Source organism: Lithobates pipiens, unplaced genomic scaffold (genome assembly GCF_037356315.1).
Source record: "Lithobates pipiens isolate NorthernLeopardFrog02 unplaced genomic scaffold, aLitPip1_a1.2 Scaffold_3, whole genome shotgun sequence".
In the NCBI taxonomy this organism is placed as follows: Eukaryota; Metazoa; Chordata; class Amphibia; order Anura; family Ranidae; genus Lithobates; species Lithobates pipiens.
This window is the reverse complement of record NW_027507790.1, coordinates 197,734,187-197,755,902: the sequence shown is the minus strand read 5'-3', so window position 1 is coordinate 197,755,902 and position 21,716 is coordinate 197,734,187. Positions and strand designations below refer to the sequence as shown.

The 21,716-nt window shown below is 44.9% G+C and overlaps 1 protein-coding gene across 1 annotated transcript in view; it reads right to left on the bottom strand.

Annotated features, from left to right (window-relative positions):
* Positions 1 to 21,716, bottom strand: part of DEPDC1B (DEP domain containing 1B) — a 109,149-nt gene that overhangs the window by 22,463 nt on the left and 64,970 nt on the right. Inside the window, exons 5-7 of the mRNA XM_077462684.1 lie at positions 19,917 to 20,047; positions 16,565 to 16,612; positions 13,177 to 13,317 (exon numbers count right to left, since the gene is read on the bottom strand). Coding sequence (XP_077318810.1) covers positions 13,177 to 13,317; positions 16,565 to 16,612; positions 19,917 to 20,047 — 320 coding nt within the window. The remainder of the gene's footprint in view (positions 1 to 13,176; positions 13,318 to 16,564; positions 16,613 to 19,916; positions 20,048 to 21,716) is intronic.

Sequence of the window (21,716 nt, the reverse complement as noted above, 5' to 3'; positions counted from 1 at the left end):
GTCGCGGGACCCGCGGACTCGATCGCCGCGGGCATCCCCGCGATCGTCTCACGGAGCGGCCGAATGGAGGAAATGCTGTGTAAACAACATTTTTCCATTCTGCCTAGCAACTAGTGACGCTGATCTCTGCTCCATGTGATTGGAACAGAGATCAGTGTACACTAAATGAAAGCCCAACCCCCCCACAGTTAGTAACACACCCCTAGGAACACTTAACCCCTACACTGCCACCCACTGGTTAACCCTTTCACTGCCAGTGTCATTTACACAGGAATCACTGCATTTATATAGCAGTGATTACTGTATAAATGACAATGGTCCCAAAAATGTGTCAAAAATGTCCGATGGGTCCCCCACAATGTCGCAGTCACAATAAAAATCGCAGATCGCCGCCATTACTAGTAAAAAAAATAATAATAAAAAAATTATTAATAAAAATGCTATAAAACTATCCCTATTTTGGAAACGCTATAACTTTTGCGCAAACCAATCAATAATCGCTTATTGCGATTTTTTTTACCAAAAATATGTAGAAGAATACGTATCGGCCTAAACTTAGGGAAAAAAATGTTTTTTTATATATTTTTGGGGGATATTTATTATAACAAAAAGTAAAAAATAATGCGTTTTTTTCAAAATTGTCGCTCTATTTTTGTTTATAGCGCAAAAAATAAAAACCGCAGGGGTGATCAAATACCACCAAAAGAAACCTCCATTTGTGGGAAAAAAAGGACGTCAATTTTGTTTGGGAGCCACGTCGCACGACCGCGCAATTGTCAGTTAAAGCGACGCAGTGCCGAATCGCAAAAAGTGGTCTGGTCTTTGACCAGCAAATTGGTCCGGTCTGAAAGTGGTTAAGTTATGTGTTCCTAGGGGTGTGTTACTATCTGTTGGGGGCTGGGCTTTAATTTAGTGAACACTGATCTCTGCTCCAATCACATGGAGCAGAGATCAGAGTCACTAGTTGCTAGACCGAACGGGGAGCTGCTGTTTACAACGGAATTTCCTCATTCAGCCGCCCCGTGAGACAAACGCGGGTATGCCCGCGGCGATAGAGTCCGCGGGACCTGCGTCCGGACTCACGGGGGTCCCCGACCAGCATCGGCGGCGCGCTTGCGATGGCAGGGCAGCAAATTTAAAGGGACGTCCAGGTACGCCCATTTGCCTGCCCGTGCTATTCTGCCGACGTACATCGGCGTGCGCTGGTCGGGAACCGGATAATATATTATGGGATGCGTCTACAGTTCAGTAATGATTACACAAAGCAATTAAGGGCAATATGTGTATCTTCTGTTCTGGCTGGAGAGAACAGACATGCTTTCCATTTATAAGGCTGTAACCTACCTATTTTCTGTGTGTTACCGAGTAGTGTGGCTGGCTGCAGAATGAGGGGTGTGATTTATATTGACGTGGGAGAGTTCACATTTACATGTACAGGCCTAGTGTACCTCCCAAATTCCCTCCCATCCCAAAGATTCATGGGAAATGTAGTTGCATTATGGTTTAGGGCAGGGGTTGGCAACATCAGCCTTCCAGCTGTGGTGAAACTACAAATCACATCATGCCTCGGGCTTTTCTCTTCGTTAAGAAGGAATTTCACAAATGTAATAACCATTTAGTGTTTTGTGTAGGGGGGTGTACTAATGGGGTATTTTTCGAAAATCCCGGAGTTCTGCTTTAAACCTAACACAAACAAACAAGTATAAAGCAGCGCTAAAAGTGCATATGTAAATACACAACAAAAACGACACTGCATGCCATTGATGCATGCACTGATAATGAAAAAGATTTAAAAAAAAACAAAACACCAAAGTGTTGACAATAATAAATCAATAAAAAAAGTCCATGTGAAAAAAACTGAGTGCCAGAATATGCTACGGTGAAATTGAAAAAGTCCTCCAATTGTTTTTAGCTCTTCACATCACATGTGCGCACGCCATCTCTTCCCCATCAGATTTAAACTCACCGAATCACGTGACGTAGGCTGTGAAACCGGACGTGACATTCCAGCAGGAATCGCATCCGGTAAGACAGTGCCTTTCAGCTTCAAGTGTAACTGCCGATATGGTGAAGATACATGTGATATACAAGCTTGCTTTTAATTGAAACTTTGTAAGCATAATGACTGAAGTTACTTTTTAAATAACATTGTGTTTAATAGCGGAGCGCTGTTCTTTCTTTGCATACATGAGCAATTTGATCCAGATCTAGAGGAGGTCGAGATCGTCATTGCAGATTAACCCTTTGTGGTTAACTGCTTTATTGCCGAACATGAGAATGTGAGGAATATTGATTCAGTGAGTTTTAATCTGATGGGTGAAGAGGTGGCGTGAAGAGCTGAATACCATTGGATCTCTTTTTCAATTGCACCTTAGTATATTCTGGCACTCAGTATTTGGACTTTTTTTTCTTGATTTATTACGGTCAACACTTTGGTATTTTGTTTTTCAACTTTTCTTTTTTATTTTCATGTTTTTTAGTGCATGCAGTGTCCATTTTGTTGTGTGTATTGACTTACGCACTTTTAGCACTGCTGTATACCTTATAACTACAGTTATTTATTTTAGGTGTAAGATTTTGATGTACAATAGAAAGTGAATTCCATATGGACATCTTCAGGCATGTGTCATAGTGTGGCCCTTAATGAGCACTATGGTCCCAAAGTCAATCCTTACAACACTACGGAGCCTGTACAGATATAGGGTTTTCAAGAGGAACCCCAGCATCCAGAGGGGAACATGCTTTCCAACACATCCTGGACTGTCAGATTGCAGCTGCACCTGTAACTCATGAAAAGAATATCCACTGAAATATTATATACGGCACTAATAAGTAGGCAGCACTGGCGGGCACAAATTGGCAGCACTGATAACCAGTGCCCCGATTATCAGTGTAGATGCCCCTTTTTAGAGAAGCCAGCTCTTCTCCTCTCTTCATGCTCATGCATCAGCATGAGGAAGAGTGTGGCGATAACCGCTATTTGCTTACCTCTGTGATTAGCTGTGATTGAACATCACGTGGCAAACCCAGCAGCGGGCACAATCTCATTAAGCCGCCATATAACAGCGTTCCATAACTAGACGACGGAGCTGTAGCCGTCACTTGGCTATAGCGCGGTGGGCAAGTAGTTATTCAAGGTACATGTGTTATATGGTGGTTTTATGTTCATAAAGTAAGTCTAATCCCCGTACACATGATTGGAATTTTGGTCGGAAAAAGCTCTGATGGTTTTCCCGACGGAATTTCCGACGAGATTTCTCTCAAGTTGTCTTGCATACACACGTTCACACCAAATTTAGACCGTCAAGAAGGCGACGGCGTACAACACGTACAACGGAACTAGAAAAAGGAAGTTCAATAGCCAGTAGCCAATAGCTTCTGTTTCGTAGTTGAATCGGAGCATGAGCAGGTTTTTGCGCGTTGGAATTGCATACACATTTTTGGATAGGAACTTTTTCCGACCGGAAAATTGATATCATGCTCTCAATCTTTTGCTGGCCGTAATTCAGCCAAAGTCCAATGGAGCGCATACACGATTGCATTTTCCGACCAAAAGTTCTCATCAGTCTTTTGCGGGCCGAATTTTCAATCCTGTGTACATGGCATAAAGGGGAACTTCCATTTTAAAGCTTTGTGCTAACCTGTAGATATACTTTCAAATGTATTAAAGCCCAACTCCAAGCACTAAACACCTCTCCACTCACCCATTTCCTAGAAGTAGGTTTGCCTTTGTTTTGTATACATTTTTTCCCCAGACATACTGCCAGAAAGAGCCTCGAATTGGGCATAAAAAATAAAAACATGAACAAAAAAAAAAAATACATTCATGTATATGCAAGTTACACAGCTTTAATGTGCAAGTTCACCCTAGAATTACTCTGTGATCATCAGCTATATCAAAAACACATGTACCTTGATACATATATAGTACAATGTTTGACTTCCATTCATACTGTGGTTGTCCAGCAATAATCATTTAAAATTGAAAAATCTCATGCAACTCATGGTTTTCCTAAGCCCCACCCTATTTTATTGTAATCGCCATCTAGTGGCCAAAATGCCCCCCCCCCCCCCAAATACTGCCTGGTGGCCAGTAGATGGCGCTACCAATTACACAGAATAGTTCTAGAACACAAACTGCAATTTTCATTGGAGCTGTGTGAATATGCATTCCTTTAAAAAATATTTTATATATAGCACCTTATAAAAGTTTCATGATGCCACTGGTATATAACCAGCAGTTTCTTGCTGATTGCTTTACTAGAGCACTGGCAGACGTCAAACCCGGTGCTATGAATATTTTAATTTGAACCTTACATTTTTTATATTTAAAAGTACAGATAAAGCATTTAAGGCAGATATGTCACGGACAGAACTTGGGGGGGGGGGGGGGGGTGGGCTGTAAGAACCAGAAGGAAGAAATGTACCCATACTGCTTGTAACAACAATCATAAGTCATTTTTTTATGATTTCTAACTTTTGTTGTACAAACTACAGTTGAACTGACTGGCTACTATAAGAACCATAGATGAACATTTTTTTATATAGCGATAAATGCGATGTGAAGATGAGAATCTACGTCTACAGCTCTGCATGCCGACTTTCTCCTTATTGCGCTTTGATGTGATTAGACGGATTGGGAGAATGCAGGCTAAGTAGCTGAATAAGTATGGAGGCGACAGCAAACACTGCTGTGCTTTATTGTTGACATTATTAGAGGAAAGAATGGATGTAATAATTCCCTGAAAGATCCCAAAGGCTGCAGCTATAAATAGCTGACACAGACCTTTAGAAGACACGGATTCTGGAAGCTGAATAAAAATAGGCGATATTTAACGTGTGCTGTGAACACTGCTGAGCAGCTAAATACAGCAACATATATTCCTTTTTTTTCTTTTTTTATGCTTTCTCTATGCTAAACTAATCCGGTTTTGGATGGATACAGGAAGAGCAAATTACTGACCAGCTTGACATAAATTTTCCTGCTCCCTACTCCTGAGTTGGATGGTTTATAGCCGCCCCTCTAAATTAGAGATGCTAGTTATGTCATGTTCCAACCAAAAACGTAGATGTATTTTATTTGATAGACCAACAAAGTGGCACATAATTGTGAAGTGGAAGAAAAATTATAAATGGTTTTCCATTTTTATTTTTTTTACATATAAATATCTGAAAAGTGTGGTGTGCATTTGTAATCAGCCCTCTTTACTCTGATACCCCTAACTAAAACGGTGACTCCGTCTGTGTGTAATTTAATCTTAGTATAAATACAGCTGCTCTGTGAAGCCCTCGGAGGTTTGTTAGAGAACCCAAGTGAACAAACAGCTTCATGAAGGCCAAGGAACACACCAGAGAGGTCAGGGATAAAGTTGTAGAGAAAAGTTTAAAGCAGGGTTAGGTTATAAAGCAACAGCCCAAGCTTTGAACATCTCATGGATTGAACAGCAGCACAGTTCAATCCATCATCATCTGAAAACTGAAAGAGTATGGCACAACTGCAAACTTACCAAGACATTGTCATTCACACCTAAACTGACAGGCCAGGCGAGCATTATTCAGAGAAGCAGCCAAGAGGCCCATGGTAGCTCTGGAGGAGCTGCAGAGATCCACAGCTCAGGTGGGAGAATCTGTCCACAGGACAACTAATAAGTCGTGCGCTCCACAAATCTGGCCTTTGTGGAAGAGTGGAAAGAAGAAAGCCGCTGTTGAAAGAAAGCCATAAGAAATCCCCTTTGCAGTTTGCGAGAAGCCATGTGGAGGACACAGCAAACATGTAAGTAGAACAAGGTGCTCTGGGCAGATGAGACCAAAATTAACTGTTTCTCTTATATTCACTGACTGACACAGCTCCTCTCTTAGCCACTGGGTTGTTACGCCACCTTTAGGAGAGGACTAGGCATAACATGTTATGAAAAAACACAGAACTTTTAGTTCCGCCCAAGGGGTGGTCCCTTAGGTCACAACCCCCCCAGCCTGCCATGCAGCTTCAGTTTTATTTTGCCTAGTGAAGGAGAAGGACCTAGGAACCCTGTGGGCCCATCGGTCCATTTTTTTTTTCTGCTGAAGCTCTGCTTTTTGAGCAAGACTAAAGATCCTGTGATCTGCCATCAACAGCCGGCTGGGTGATAGGCTGGATACCCCTATCCTTGTAGTCTCCCCAGCCTGGCCAGCGAGCGTGTGCAGACCAGAGCTACGCGCTGGGTCAGCCATGACGTATCTCAGCTACAAAGGTGGTCGTGAGCATTAATGCTCCGGGGCACACATATAACCGGGCTACTGATGCCTGTGTCACAGTGTGCCAGGCCAACAGCCACCCTGTACTGATCAGAGAGTGGGTCTGTGATGGAATGTCTCCCAGCTCTGCAGGACTGGTAAGTACAGCTCTCCCTTCTTCAGTGGGGCTGAGCAGCTGGGCATTCCCTGGGAGGTCGATTCGGGGGTCCCTCACCTCCCTCTCTTCTCTTCCTGTCCCTATCTTCCCTCCCCCCCTCTGTGGGGGATGCTGCATGAGGCTGCTGAGCGGTGTGTGGTTATGTGCAGGGGTTCTCGGGGGGGGGGGGGGCTCTCACCTGGGCGGGACTGCGCTGGCTGGCTGTGCCCTGATGTGTTTTTCTCTTCCTGGGAGGGTGTGTAGTGGCTGTGCCTGTTGATCGCTGCATCACTGTTCACCGCCATTTCTGTCCCTCATGGTATTCAGCGGGCAGCTTGGTGAGGGCAAGGAGCAGCATGCTCTCCTGTAGCTCGGCAGCCATTTTCCCTGTGTTATTGTCCTTTATACTGGACACTCGGCGGCCATTTTCTTGTAGCCTGAACACGGTTTTTGGTCAGTCTCGAGGAGCAGCATGCATTCCTGTAGCCCGGTGGCCATTTTCCCTGTGTTTATGTCCTTTATACTGGACGCTCTGCGGCCATTTTCTTGGAGCCTGAACACGTTGTGGATCAGTTTCAACGCTATAGACAGCAGCTCTGGATAGCACAGCGTGATTGCCTATGCACCTGGGAGCTGACAAGGGACACAGGCACTACAAGCTGCACAGCGCAGAATCAGTCAGGGTGGCGAGTCCTGCAGGAAAGAGCCCCTCAGCCAGCAGCAGTTAGGACAGTAATGGTCCCACCCTCCTAAGTCCCCATCAGGTGGCAGACAGGGTAGGGTCAGCATGGCTTCCCCTGAAATCCAGGCAACTGTAACCAGTTCGCCTGCAGACTGTGCTGTGCCTCTGGACACTTTGTCGGCGGTCCTCAATTCATTGGTTGCCAAGATGGAGGCGATGCGTGGGCACAAAGGTGGCTAAAAAGTGCCCCCTGCCCCCCCCCCCCCCGTCCTCCAGGGAGAGCTCTGACGTAGACTCGGGCCCTGCTAAGGCTGGTGACCCCTGCTCTGTCGTTTCAGATGACGCTGACCAGGACCGTTCGGACAGTGAGGATGAGTCCGGGTCCGTGCGCGACAAAGTGCTTGTTGGAGCACTTATCACAGCTGTGCGCGATACCCTGAATATTAAGGAGCCAGCAGAACCCTCTGCTGATGTACCGATCCCTTTCGGGTCCCGTAAGCCAGCCCGTTCACCTAAGGCGTTCATGTATCTGACTTATTTTGACAAGTTCATTTAAGGAATGGGGTCGACCGCAACAGACCTTTTCGGTCCCCAAATACTTGGCGGTGCGCTACCCCTTTGAGGAGAGGCTTTTCAAAAAATGTTCGGCTCATCCGGTCCTGGACCCCCCAGTATCCAGGTTAAACAAACAAAGTAACCACGATTCAGGTAGAGGGGACTCCTGCATTTAAGGACCCCACGGACAGGAATGCCGAGGCAGTGGCTCGTTCCTTGTTTACAGTTGTAGGGTCAACCATGCGACCAGTACTGGCATCCACACTTGTGTCGCAGACAATGAGTGGGCAAAACTGTTGCACCGCGAATTGGGAGAACAGGCTTCTCCTGTCTGCGTGGAACTAACAGACCAACTAGTGCAAGGCCTTAAGTATGTTTGTGACGTGGCCTTGGATACCCTCCCTCTGTTATCCTGGGCTTCAGTATCAGCAGTGGTGCTTTGGATGACATTAAAAATGCCACAGGTGGTAAAAGTACACTACTCCCACAGGCCAGTAAGGCTAAGGAGCCACACCCTAGGCAAGGGCCCTCTTTCTCCGCTCACAAACTGGCGTACATCACAAAGGAGGAACAAGAAGCTCAGCCGTCGCACGGGAGGTCACTCACATCCTTCAGTGGGCAAAGCGACATGTACTGGCCCTGTCGGCCATTTGCATTACGGGAGTGGAGAACTGGCAGGCAGATTACCTAAGTCACCAGATGCTGGACCCAGGAAAATGGGCATTGTATCCGGAGCTGTTCAGGCTACTGTGCCTGTGATGAGGCACACCAGATGTGGATCTTCTGGCCTCCCTTCTCAATTGGAAAGTGCCGAGATTCATGTCCAGGACATGAGATCCTTGGGCAGATGCATCAGACACGCTGGTGGCTCCATGGGATGAGTACCAGCTGATCTATGCCTTTCCTCTGCTGAAACTGTTACCACGTCTGCTCTGCAGAGTGGATTCCAGTAATACTGATTGGCCTTAGCGTCCCTGGTACACAGACCTAGTGCACCTGGTGGCGGATGCCCCTTGGCGACTGCCGTTACGAGAAGACCTTCTGTCTCAAGGTCTGATTCTCTATCCTGCTTTACCCTCGCTGGTTTTAACGGCATGGCTATTGAGAGCCAGGTGTTGAGGAACCAGGGTCTTTCGGACTCAGTGATCCCAACTATGCTGAGAGCACGGAAATCATCTTCTCGGAAGATATATCATCGTACCTGGAAGGCCTACATCTCCATGTGTGAGGAGAAAGGATGGTGTCCGCGCTCCTTTTCTATATCCAGGATCCTGCTGTTTCTACAGAAAGGAGTAGACCAGAAATTGGCTTTAAGCACCATTAAGGGACAAATTTCAGCTTTGGCTGTCTTTTTTCAGCGACCCCTGGCATCTCACTCTCTAGTGAGCACTTTTGTTCAAGGGGTCCGACATGTAGTTCCTCCAGTGTGCCCGTTACCTCCGAGGGATCTGAATCTGGTGTTGTCAGCGCTTCAGAAACCGTCATTTGAAAATATCAGAGAGATTCCCCTGTTGACTCTTTCCCAGAAAGTGGTCTTTCTAGTGGCCATCACATCAGCCAGGAGGGTTTCGGAACCGGCGGCCTACGCTTTGAAGGGGCAGGTGCCCCCCTTTCCGGTCACGGCCCACTCCACAAGGGCAATCGGAACGTCTTGTCCTTCCGACATCAAGCATCTGTCGTTCAAGTGTGTAAAGCGGCGACTTTTACAAAATTCTACAAGGTAGATGTCAGTGCATCAGCTGATGCCTGTTTTGGCCACAAAGTTTTGCAGGCGGCTGTATAGTTGCAATTGTACATACTATTTTTCCTTTTTTCCTGTTTTTTTGGGTAAAAACGCAGTACCTTTAAGTTAATGCACTGTTGCATTTGTTACCGCAGTTTGGTTGCGGTTTGAGGGTAGTGTCTCTGTTGAGGAACACCTTGGTTTTTTGTGGTGGTTTCTCCACACAAACACTATGTATGGCAGAAAAAAAACACTGCACATCACCCTGAACCCACCATGAAACATGGTGGTGGCAGCATCACGTTGTGGGGATGCTTTTCCTGAGCACGGACAGGGAAGCTGGTCAGAGTAGATGGGAAGATGGATGTAGCCAAATAAAGGGCAATCTTAGGATAAAACTTGTTAGAGTCTGCAAAAGACTTGAGACTGCGGCAGAGGTTCACCTTCCAGCAGGACAATGACCCTAAACATAACGCCAGAGCTACAATGGAATGTTTTAGTTCAAAGCATATTTATGCGTTAGAATGGCCCAGTCAAAGTCCAGACATACCGTATATACTCGAGTATAAGCCGAGATTTTCAGCCTCTTTTTTGAGGCTGAAAGTGCCCCCCTCGGCTTATACTCGAGTCATCGCTGTCTGCCCGCTCGATCAGCGTGTCGAGCAGACAGACAGCGGCCATTCTATTCAAAAGCCGCGCCTCCGGCTCCGCCTTCGCCTGTGATAGGCGGAACACTGAATTTCCCAGCAGCCTGTGTTCCGCCTATCACGGACATCGTATCATCCTCGTACTACGGACGAGGATGATACGACGTCTGTGATAGGCGGAACACAGGCTGCTGGGAAATTCAGTGTTCCGCCTATCACAGGCGAAGGCGGCGGCGCAGCTTTTGAACTTTACAATGGCCGCCGACGAAGAGGGCACGGGACGGAGGCAAGGCAAGGCACGGCACGGCACGGGACGGGACGGGGGCAAGGCAAGGCACGACACGGGACGGATGCAAGGAGGCAAGGCACGGCACGGGACGGAGGCAAGGAGGCAAGGCACGGGACGGAGGCTCGGGACAAAGGTAGGCTGGACACACACACACACACACACACACACACACACACATGGATGGAGACACACACAGGGATGGATGGATGGATGGATGGAGACACACACACACAGGGATGGATGGATGGATGGATGGAGACACACACACACAGATGGATGGATGGATGGATGGATGGATGGAGACACACACACACAGGGATGGATGGATGGATGGACACACACACACACAGGGATGGATGGACGGACACACAGGGATGGACGGACACACAGGGATGGACGGACACACAGGGATGGACGGACACACAGGGATGGACGGACACACAGGGATGGACGGACACACACACAGGGATGGACAGGCATGTCTCACCCTCGGCTTATACACGAGTCAATAAGTTTGCCAGTTTTTTTGGGGGTAAATTGGGGGCCTCGGCTTATATTCGGGTCGGCCTATACTCGAGTATATACGGTAAATCCAATTGAGAATCTGTTTTAAGACTTGGAAATTGCTGTTCACAGAAGCTCTCCATCCAATCTGACAGAGCTTGAGCTATTTTGCAAAGAAGAATGGACAAAAATGTCACTATAGATGTGCAAAGCTGGTAGAGACATCCCCAAAACGATTTGAAGCTGTAATTGCAGCAAAAGGTGGCTCTACAAAGTATTGATTCAGGAGGGCTGAACACAATGTATGCCACACTTTTCACATATTTGTAAAAAATGTTGAAAACCATTATGTTCCTTCTACTTCACAATGATGTGCCACTTTGTGTTGGCCTATCACATAAAATCCCAATAAAATACATGTACGCTTTTGGTTGCAACATGACAAAAATGTGGAAAATTTCAAGGGGTGTGAATACTTTTTCAAGGCACTGTACATAACCACTAACACCAATGATCTTTTAAGCTTTTTGGTATGGAGGACATTTTTTCTCACTGACCATCAATGTAAGAGACGTTCATCTCACTGACCACCGCACTAAATGTACCATTAACTGCTGACAGAGGACCCTTGTTAAAAACGACTAGAAGACCTAAAAGTTAGTTTAAAGGCAGGGGTCTCAAACTGGTGGCCCTCCAGCTGTTGTGAAACTACAAGTACCATCATGCCTCTGGCTGTGGGAGTCATGCTTGTAGCTATCAGCCTTTCAATGCCTCACGAGACTTATAGTTTCGCACCAGCTGGAGGGCCACCAGTTTGAGACCCCTGGTTTAAAGGGTTCCTCCATGTTAAAAATGCAGATTTATAGGAATATAAACAAGAAATGCGTTTTTATCAATTTGGCATCAAGGAAGGGTCAGGCTTTTACTTTGGTCTGTGACTTCCCACTGCTTTCTGACCCGAAGACAAAAGTAGTGTAGAATTTTCCTCTACAAGGCCTTGACAGCAAGAAGAAACTGGTAGAGGTTCTAATTCATCTCTGCTCGACTGTTGTCTTCATCCCCATGGGCAGATTTTGTCTTACTTACACTGGCCATACACCGAACAACACAATTGTTAATAAAAGTGGTGCTTGTTTATGTAACTGAGAGATAATTTTCATAGGAAGACAACACCATCCAATCAAATAGCTTTTTTTTGTATCAAATGGCAGATTTCAGGTGAACGGTTGGTCCAAACTGTCAAATCTATAACCAGTTTCTTGCCAGTTAGGGTCTGTCATGAATGGGAGGGTAAGAGTTAATGCTGTTTTATAAAAGAGACAGTGGTCTAGAGTTCCCCTTGAAGAGAGCCCCCAGGAGGGGAATCCAGGGCTTTCAACAAGTCAGAGGACAAGAGAGAGAGCAGAAAAACGAGGAGCAGAAAAATGTCACTCACTACTATCTGGATGTAAAGTCATCAGAACATATGGTTTGCCCTGAAGACACCAGCCTCTGGAGAATGCCTCCGATAGGCTCTGTATTTTGCATGGACATTACCTTTGCGGGTATGCCGGGGCAGCACACAGCCTAATTTAGGGTTAGGGATGTAGATAAGAATTAGGTCTCAGAATGTTAAGACTTTGTAATAACTTTTTGCACTTTTCCAAAGTAAAGTTTTTAAACCTTGTTCCTGCCTGGTCTGAAGTTACTAAAGGGGGTGTGTAAAGCAAGTAACCAAAACCATCCAATGGTTCAGGTCACTAAGGTACAAAGACATCAGTAAGGGTAATAAGGTTTCAAGACACAAGTAGTTACCTAGGGTAACAGAAATCTAACAGGCAGACTGCCAGCATGTAGCCAACGCAGGTTGAATGGCCCCGAGCAGCGAGGGAGATGTTATCAACACTCCTGCCAGCATACTCTCCCAGAGCTTCAGGAGTGGATTTCTGCCACAGAGGTTCCCGCCCGTACAGGGGTACAAAAGTTCTACATTTAAGAGAATTGCATCATCTTATCAGTACATGTACACAGGGTCGTTTATAGTTGTTTCTAGGCAGTTGAGTTTAGAAGCATTTTTTGGAAAGCAAAACAACGCGCTCAGTACGGATGTTCAGAGGCATTTGAAACGCCAATGACTGTAACAGCCTGTAAACGTGGTAACTCGCATTTAGCCACGTTTTGTTTACAAGCATTTTTTTCAAAAAAAAAAATTATACTAATAAAATATATATATATATATATATAAATGCTTCTAAAACTAAATGCAGCATGTAACTGACATTTTTTTTTAAATTGTCATTTACATTTTTTTTAAATCATTCAGGAGACGTTTTAAAACATCCCATTATTTACATTAAGCCTAACAGAAAGCTTGGTCATGTGGCAGTTTTTTTTTTTTAATAAAATGGAACAATTGCCTTTGCTTACCCAAGATGTTCACAAACACGTCAAAAAGCTGAAAAGTCAGAAGCGGCTCCTGAAGATAACTGTAATAATCTGCAATAGTCTTAAATACATCTCGTTCAAACCCCATGTACATTGGTTGCTTCATTTCTGAGCAATTTGGCCCTACAAAAAAAAAAGGGGAAAAAAACACATTTGTAAACTTGTTATGACTGGTATAGAGTATACTATTAAAAGAAAAAAAACTTTTTTCTATCTGTGCCATTGAGAAAAACTTTATTTCCTGTTCCAGAAACATGAAAAAGAAAGCAGTGGAACAAACGGATGCAGCCCCCAACCCCAATCCCCGAACCTGGACAAGTGTCCCTATTCTCCCTTTACTCATTTAGCAGAAAAAACAAATAAATTTCTGCCGATTTCTGTTCCGGTAACAATTGCCACCAGGACAAAATTGGATAAATCTACCCAACAGGGACACAGAAATCAATAAAAATGCACACACACACACACACACACACACACACACACACACACACACACACACACACACATTTTCTAAGCCCTTCTGCCTCTATGTAAAAGTTAAAAGTAGGGTATGGGCCAATAAAGGATCGGTGCCGCAACGGGTGATTAGGTCCTGTGAGGCCTACTGTGTATACAGTTGATACTTGATTTCTGGGATGTAGGGACAGCTAAGACCATTTTGATGAGATTTAATAATAGAGACGTAATAAATGCTTGTTTATGAGCAAGAGGTTATATGATACGCAAGAATTGCAAAGGCTATTCTGGAACGATGTGGTGGCACGTATTTGGGTGGCGCTGGCAGGTGGGCACTGATAAGCTGGCCGTGATCGGGACTGATGTCCCAATCACAGCCGCCGGCGATCGGCTTTTTTTTTTCCTCCTCGCGCAAGGAGGAAAAATAGCAGATTACTGGCTCTGTTGTGTCACATGATCAGCTGTCATTGGCTGACAGCTGATCATGTGGCAAGGGGTCGGTGATCAGGCGAGTCTCAGACGCAGGCCGCTCGTGCACGGGACAACGTCAATAGACTTAGTCCCGCAAAGCAGGTCCGCGCTGTAGCCGTCATTCGGCTATAGCGCGGATCTCAAGTGGTTAATCAATCATTCACACAAGGGAACCATGAGATCAGAGGATTTATACTGCTGCCTGCAGTACACTGCGCCCAAAGGCGACATCCTTATGTCTAATTACATCCACCAGATAGAATCTGGTAAATGTATGGATTGAAGACCAAGTTGCTGCCTTACAGAATTGAGCCATGGAGGCTTGATGATGCACTACCCAGGAAGCACTAACAGCCCTAGAGGAGTGAGCTTTGATTTGAGAGGGTAGCATTACCTCTTTAAACCATAAGCTTGAACAAATACTTGTCAAATCCATTTAGAAATAGTAGATTTCGATACTGCCGGTCTTTTTATTTTTTATCTACCTTCAGGCAACACGAACAAAAAACATCCGTTTTCCAAATCTGAGCAGTGGCCTTCAAGTAGACTGACTGCTTACCACATCCAGAGAAGGTAGCGATTTTTATTCCATAGAACAGGGTTCTGGAAAAATGAAGGTAGAACAATATCCCGATTTAGATAAAAACCTGATATTACCTTCAGTAAAAAGTTAGGATGAGGACGCAATACTACCTTATCCTTGTGAACAATAAAAATATGGCTCTTTACAATAGCGAGCAGCCAATTCCGATACCCTTCTTGCAGCAGATATTGTTACCAGAAAAAAATTGTTTCCTTGCCAAAAAAGGACCATGGGAATATGCTGTATCGGCTCAAAAAAGCCGACAAAACTAAAATTCAGGTCCCAAGGGTTCAGGGGCTAAATAACCAGAGATTAAGCCATGTTACCCCCTGAATAAAGTTACAAATCAAAGAATGTGAGGCAAGTGGTCGTTGAAATAATACCGATCAGGCCGAGACCTGTCCTTAGAAAGCACTCAAGGCCAGCCTCATTTCTCACCCCATCTGCAGAAAATCAAGGATTCTTTCACCTATTTCCTGGGGTGCAACTCCTGGTTTCACACCAGGAGACATTTGATCCTCCTCTCAGGGGAGGATGCCATTTGTAGAGATGGGTAGGCTTTCCGGAGCTTGAGTGAGACCCCTTTAGTCTTTTTTTGGGGGTGTTTCAACCCCCCCTTTCTAACCACAGCCCGATGCACAAAGCAGAGGTACTACCAGAAGAAAATCGCATCCACTGCTTGAGCAATAGTCCAGCTAATGCCACTGCTATTAAAGCTCAGCCTGATGCAAATAGTAAATGTGTCAAATAGAAAATGCCTGTATCACCAAAACCTCTTTCCTGCTCTTCTTTGCCCTTATGTCTCTCCAACAATTTTGCAGCCAGCATAAATGGAGTTTTTTTTTTTTTTTTTTTTAAAACACACTCCCGCATTGGAGGACGCCAATGCCAAGCTCCGCCCCCACCGTTGCAGCGTGCCCCCCCCCCCTTTAAAAAAAAAGAAAGGAGTTTTCCCATGCAAGCACTGGCCTCCAATCCAAAAAGGATCAGCTGAATGTGAGGTAGGGATGGCGTGGAGGAGACCAGGAAGCTGTCGCCATGTGGGGGCGGTGAAAGAAAATGGCATTGCCCATAGTTTTTAGCTCTCCCTTATACTGAGCCTCTTGAAGATGGGAAGAGTTAAACTCAGGTGGGGAAATCTTGAGGAAGCAAAATCCCTCAAAAACTTACCGGAGGTCTGCCTTCTAGCCGGAGGAAAAAAGTCTGCTGCTTCTGTGACACAGCGTGACTCTGAGCAAAGCATGAGAAGATACGTGCTCCATACAGCCCCCAGTGGTGACACTTAGGCATGACAACATTTACATTAAAGGAGACCTTTCATAAGAAAATTTTAAAAATTTCCACTTGCCCGCCGCAGGGTTTTTTGTCGTGAAAACCAACAGACCCAATCTTCACCCTTCACGGTGGGTTCCGCTAAACCTTCAGGAACCGGGGACCCACAATCCTGGACCTGTAAAAAGCACCCCGCCAGTAAAATTTTACGGCCTTAATACCTGGGGTCCAGCTCTCTAAAAAGAGAAGCGTTACAGGCAGAACCTAGTTTCTTTGGATACGAGGCCAGTTACCATTCAATTCGGCCTAAAAGACACTTTGAATGGATCAGGGTGCATAGCTAGCCCCAGCAAGGATTGCTCCAGAGGAGCTCAGCACATCTTCACTCGTGACCAAGTGGGAGGGGTTATATAGGGAGTGGACTTCCTGTTTAGGGCGTGCCAGTGTCCAGCACCTGAAGGTGGACTATAACCCACATAGTAATTACTATGGCGCTGTGTCCTGTGATGTACGATTAAAGAAAAATCCTTTACAATCTCTTTAAATCAAGAGAGGCATGTGGAAGTAGAAAATAAAGATACTTACAATTTGCTAAACACTTCATTGCAGACAGCAGCCAGTGCGGAAGCTCTTCTGCAAAAAGGCAAAACATTAGTATTATGCTTTTTAACTGTTTATGCAAGCACATTATAAAAGTTACTGAATTATGTGTAGAGAATGAGGGTTAATGTTTATGTAAACCGAAGTATAAAAAAATATAATATATTGCAGCTCATCAGGTCTTAGATGAGGCGTTTTCTTTTTAGGCTAAGCTAATTTTCTCCCATTACTGAACAATTTATGCTGAGCCTGATGGAAATTGTGTGTCCTTGTAAAGTACCGAGTACTGAACTGAAATCAAACTATGGTACCCTGGAAAACTTGCACTTAAAATAGTAGAAGTTGCAGAGGAATGGATTTTTGAAATGTTATCGTGTCTACCCAAATAGTATAAAGCAATGCCTAGTACACACAGTGAGAAAATCGGACCAAATATTCCACTTTCAAAATCGATCATACGATATTCTGATCGTTAGTACATAGCTTTCAAAAGCCAAACAGAACAGTTAATGCAAAATTATCCAAAAGTGACAAAACACAACATTTTCTTACCAGAAGGTACGATATTTGTTTATTCAGTATATTCAGTTCGAAAAAAATAAAATAAAAAATCCAAAATCCAAGACCATTCAGAAATGACAGAATACATTACAACACGACGCATTACATCACTTCCAAAGTTGTATTCTTCTGTATAAGAATTTTCTTATCAGAAGTATTCTCTTTGAGAATTGAGACTAGCATGAAAAAAATAAATAAAAAGAAATCATTCATCCGATAGTCTCAGTATGCATGAGTTTCAGTATAGTGCAGGTATTGTGAATTCTGTTGGGCCCTGAAGTGAAAAAACAGCTAAATCACTCTAGCAGCAACACACAAGCAGCAGGATCGCTTTAAAGATGAAGTAAACCCTAATGGGTTTACTTCCTCTGATTCCCTGCAAAGGTAAAGCCTAATGGACTACTATGCATCGCATAGTAGTCCATTATGTGTCACTTACCTGACACAGGAGCCAGTGAAGTCACCGCTATCCTCTGTCGTCCGGAGCGTCCATCTTCTCGGTGGGTCTCACTGCTCCGCCGCTGTCATTCGTCGGAGCCGCGATGACGTCACTCCCGCGCATGCGGGCTACCACTCGCGGCATATTGCCATTAACTGTGGCGAGCTCAGTGCGCCTGCGGACCGCTGTCTACCTTAGACAGCGGTTCCTGTCTTTCGGCTTAGGAGATATAACTTGGACCTACAGGTAAGCCTTAATCTAGGCTTACCTGTAGGTCAAAGTGGTTTGTAAGGGTTTACAACCACTTTAAGGCTGCTTTCACACTGGGGCGGTATTCAGGCGTTACAGCGCTAAAAATAGCGCCTGTGTAGCGCCTGAAAAAAACCGGCCCCTTTCCCTCCAGTGTGAAAGCCGGAGGGCTTTCACACTGGAGCGATGCGCTGGCAGGACGGTGAAAAAAGTCCTGCTAGCCGCATCTTTGGAGCGGTGAAGGAGCGGTGTATTCACCACTCCTATACCGCTCCTACCCATTGAAATCAATGGGACACCGCGGCAATACCGCCGGCAAAGCGCCGCTGCAGCGGCACTTTGCGGGCGGGTTTAACCCTTTTTCGGCCGCTAGCGGGGGTTAAAACTAAAACGGCGGCACTTTACCGCCGACGCCGCTCCCGCTGCAGTGTGAAAGCAGCCTAATACTGTGCCCACCTGCTCCAATAATATCATCTCTCACACCAGAGGGGGAGCAGAGACCAATCCTTAGTTTCACCAGTGAATAACCAATGCTATTGGAGACTCTGTCATTAGCGACTTGGTGCCAACAGATTACTAGTGTAACATGGTCACAATCATTTAATGTTAGAACCTCTGTGGTCAGTAGAGGTGGATATTTGACAGCTGGGTGGCAGGGGGTAGATTTTAGCATCAGGAGATATTCTTAGTTTGGATAGAAGCCTAGGTGTAGGGATCCAGGAGGCTCTCCCCATACAAATTAACTGAAGACCAGTACAGCTACTTTGTACCTGAACTCAAATCAGTGATGTTGGTTTATACACAAATTGGTTTGTAGACAAAACAGGTTTACTTTCAAAAAGGTGTCCCACAAATAATAAAAACGGTTTTAAAATGACCTAAAACACTATTTCATAGCCTATGCATAACAGGGCAAGTGAGACGAGTCTCGCTATTCTTAATATTACCTTCCATCATTCACCTGAACAGATATAATAGCTATTCAATATGTATTCTATGTAAAAACAGACAAGCTGCCATCTCATTTTCACCTGCAGAAGTAATAGAAGGAATCAGAGATTGCATTCCCACTCTCTCATGAAACCTGTGGATTTGTAGTGGGCAGATAGTCTTCCATGTTATTAAAACTAAGGGGGTCCATTTTACTTCTTGGAATTTTGCACAACTGACAATGTGTGATCAACAGAGAAAAAAAACACCAAAAAAACAGAACAACAACACTAGGGAGGGTCATATTTTATCCCCTGCTTACAGGCACAGGGTGCATGGTAATTAGGGAAGGGTTTCAATTAGAACCAATAATGCATGAAGGTCGCTGTATATAAAGTGCCCCTTGGCAGTCACCTCAAAACACTTACACATTAAAAACACATTTTCAATCCCCAGAGCCAACATTCATCTTTATTATTTGCACTTCAAAACAGGCTGCATAATTTACTGCGCCATCTGAAAATTTTAAATTTAAGTTCAGAGTCTTATTATAACAAGAACCTGTCAACAGTTACTCCACTGATTGCAACGTAACAACTGAAGTGGTTAACTTTGCAGAACATCCATAATGACCCATTTCTTTCCCAGGACACTTAGACTTTTGACAGTAAAGATTTTTGAAGGTCATCCTGTACCGTCTTATGGCATTGCTTGGGAATATCAGCCAACAAGCACACAGAAAGCGCCCAGTGTTAGCGGTAAAGCCGATAGTGGGGCACTTTTAACCCCCCCTAGCAGCTAAAGAAAGGGTTAAAAGCGCCCGTGTTGCGGCGCTGCCGAATCACTTTGCAGGCGTCTTGGCAGAGCTGCCCATTCATTCCAATGGGCAGGGGCACTGTATACAGCACTGCAAAACCTCACCAAAGTTGCCGGTCTTTTTCTAATGCCCTGTCCATAAGCACACCGCCTCAGTGTGAAAGCACTTAGGCTTTCACAATGGGGACGCATGGGAGCTATTTCTAGAGCTAAAACGCCTGAAAACTGAGTGTGGAAGTAGCCTAAGGGTTGTACAACGGCAAAGATGGCTACACACAAGACCGTGCAACCCAGAATCAACCTCAGATGTTCAAGAAAGAAAGGAAGGAAGAGAATACTTACTTGATCGGTCATCCATTACCACAATCCCCTGTTTGTTGACATTGTATATATTGTGCATTACGTGCTTTCCCTTTGCCTGCTTTGTATCCATTACATCATTCAGAGAATCAAGACCCATTATCTTCTGTAAACTGTATGACAAGAAAAAGGTAATACGTTAATAATCCAACAGCAGGAAGGGTTTACCAATACAAAGACAACATTTGCAGTATATAAAAAAAAAAACCCACAAGGTTATTATAGTCATGAATGGCAAAAACTGGATTTTTTTCTACTCACCATAAAATCCCTTTCTCTGAGTTCATTGACAGACACAGCACTTCCATTCTTGACCTTAGAGTTATATCACCACCTTCAGGAGTAGGACTAGGCAGAAAAAAAAAAAAAAAAAAGAGACTAACAAGCACAGCACCGCCTAGGGGCAGTCCTTGCTGGTAGTAACCCCCCCCCCCCCTCCCCTCTGCCACAGGCAGTTCAGTTCATTACAAAGCAGTACATACATAAACAGAAGGGGTGGGTGCTGTGTCCGTCAATGAACTCGGAGAAAGGGATTTTTCTCTTTCGTTCATTGACGGACACAGCATTTCCATTCTTGACCTTAGGGACATCCCAAAGCAGTGCCACGAGGGGTGGGAACACAGAAAAAAGGAAAAATAACCTCCAAACAGAACCCCCGTAAGGGGAGCCAAAACCTCAGACGGCCGCCTGCAAAACTTTGCAGCCAAAACATGCATCCGAAGATGCCCAAACATCCACCCGGTAAAATTTGGTGAAAGTGTGCAAGGACGACCTGCCTTACACACTTGAGAAACAGTCGCCTGATGTCGGAAGGCCCAGGAAGCACTAATCGCCCTGGTAGAATGTGCCATGACAGGAAAGGGGGGCACTCGACCCATAACGGCAAAAGCCTTGACAGTCTGTCTGATGCAATGGAAAAATAGCAGCTGAAGAGCCCGCCAGGCCGTTCCTCGGGGGCGATCCACACTTACAAACAGGGAATCCAACTTCCAAAAAGATATACACGGAGAGCCTGAACCACATCCAAAGAGTGCAAGCCAACCTCCTTGGGGCGAGATGGTCGAGGACACAAGGAAGGACAATGTCCTTGTTTAGATGAAAGGCAGATACAGTGGGACAAAAAAGTATTTAGTCAGCCACCAATTGTGCAAGTTATCCCACTTAAAAAGATGAGCGAGGCTTATAATTTTCATCATAGGTATACCTCAACTATGAGAGACAAAATGTGGAAACAAATCCAGACTATCACATTGTCTGATTTTTTGAAAGAATTTATTTGCAAATTATGGTGAAAAATAAGTATCTGTTCACCTACAAACAAGCAAGATTTCTGGCTCTCAAACAGACCTTTTCTTCTTTAAGAGGCTCCTCTGTCCTCCACTCATTACCTGTATTAATGGCACCTGCTTGAACTTGTTATCAGTATAAAAGACACCTGTCCACAACCTCAAAAAGTCACACTCCAAACACCATTATGGTGAAGACCAAAGAGCTGTTGAAGAACACCAGAAACAAAATTGTAGAGCTGGACCAGGCTGGGAAGACTGAATCTGCAATAGGCAAGCTGCTTGGTGTGAAGAAATCAAATGTGGGAGCAATAATTAGAAAATGGAAGACATAGACCACTGATAATCTCCCTCGATCTGGGGCGCTACGCAAGATCTCACCCCGTGGGGTCAAAATGATCACAAGAACGGTGAGCAAAAATCCCAGAAACACACAGGGGAACTTAGTGAATGACCTGCAGAGAGCCGAGACCAACGCAACAAAGGCTACCATCAC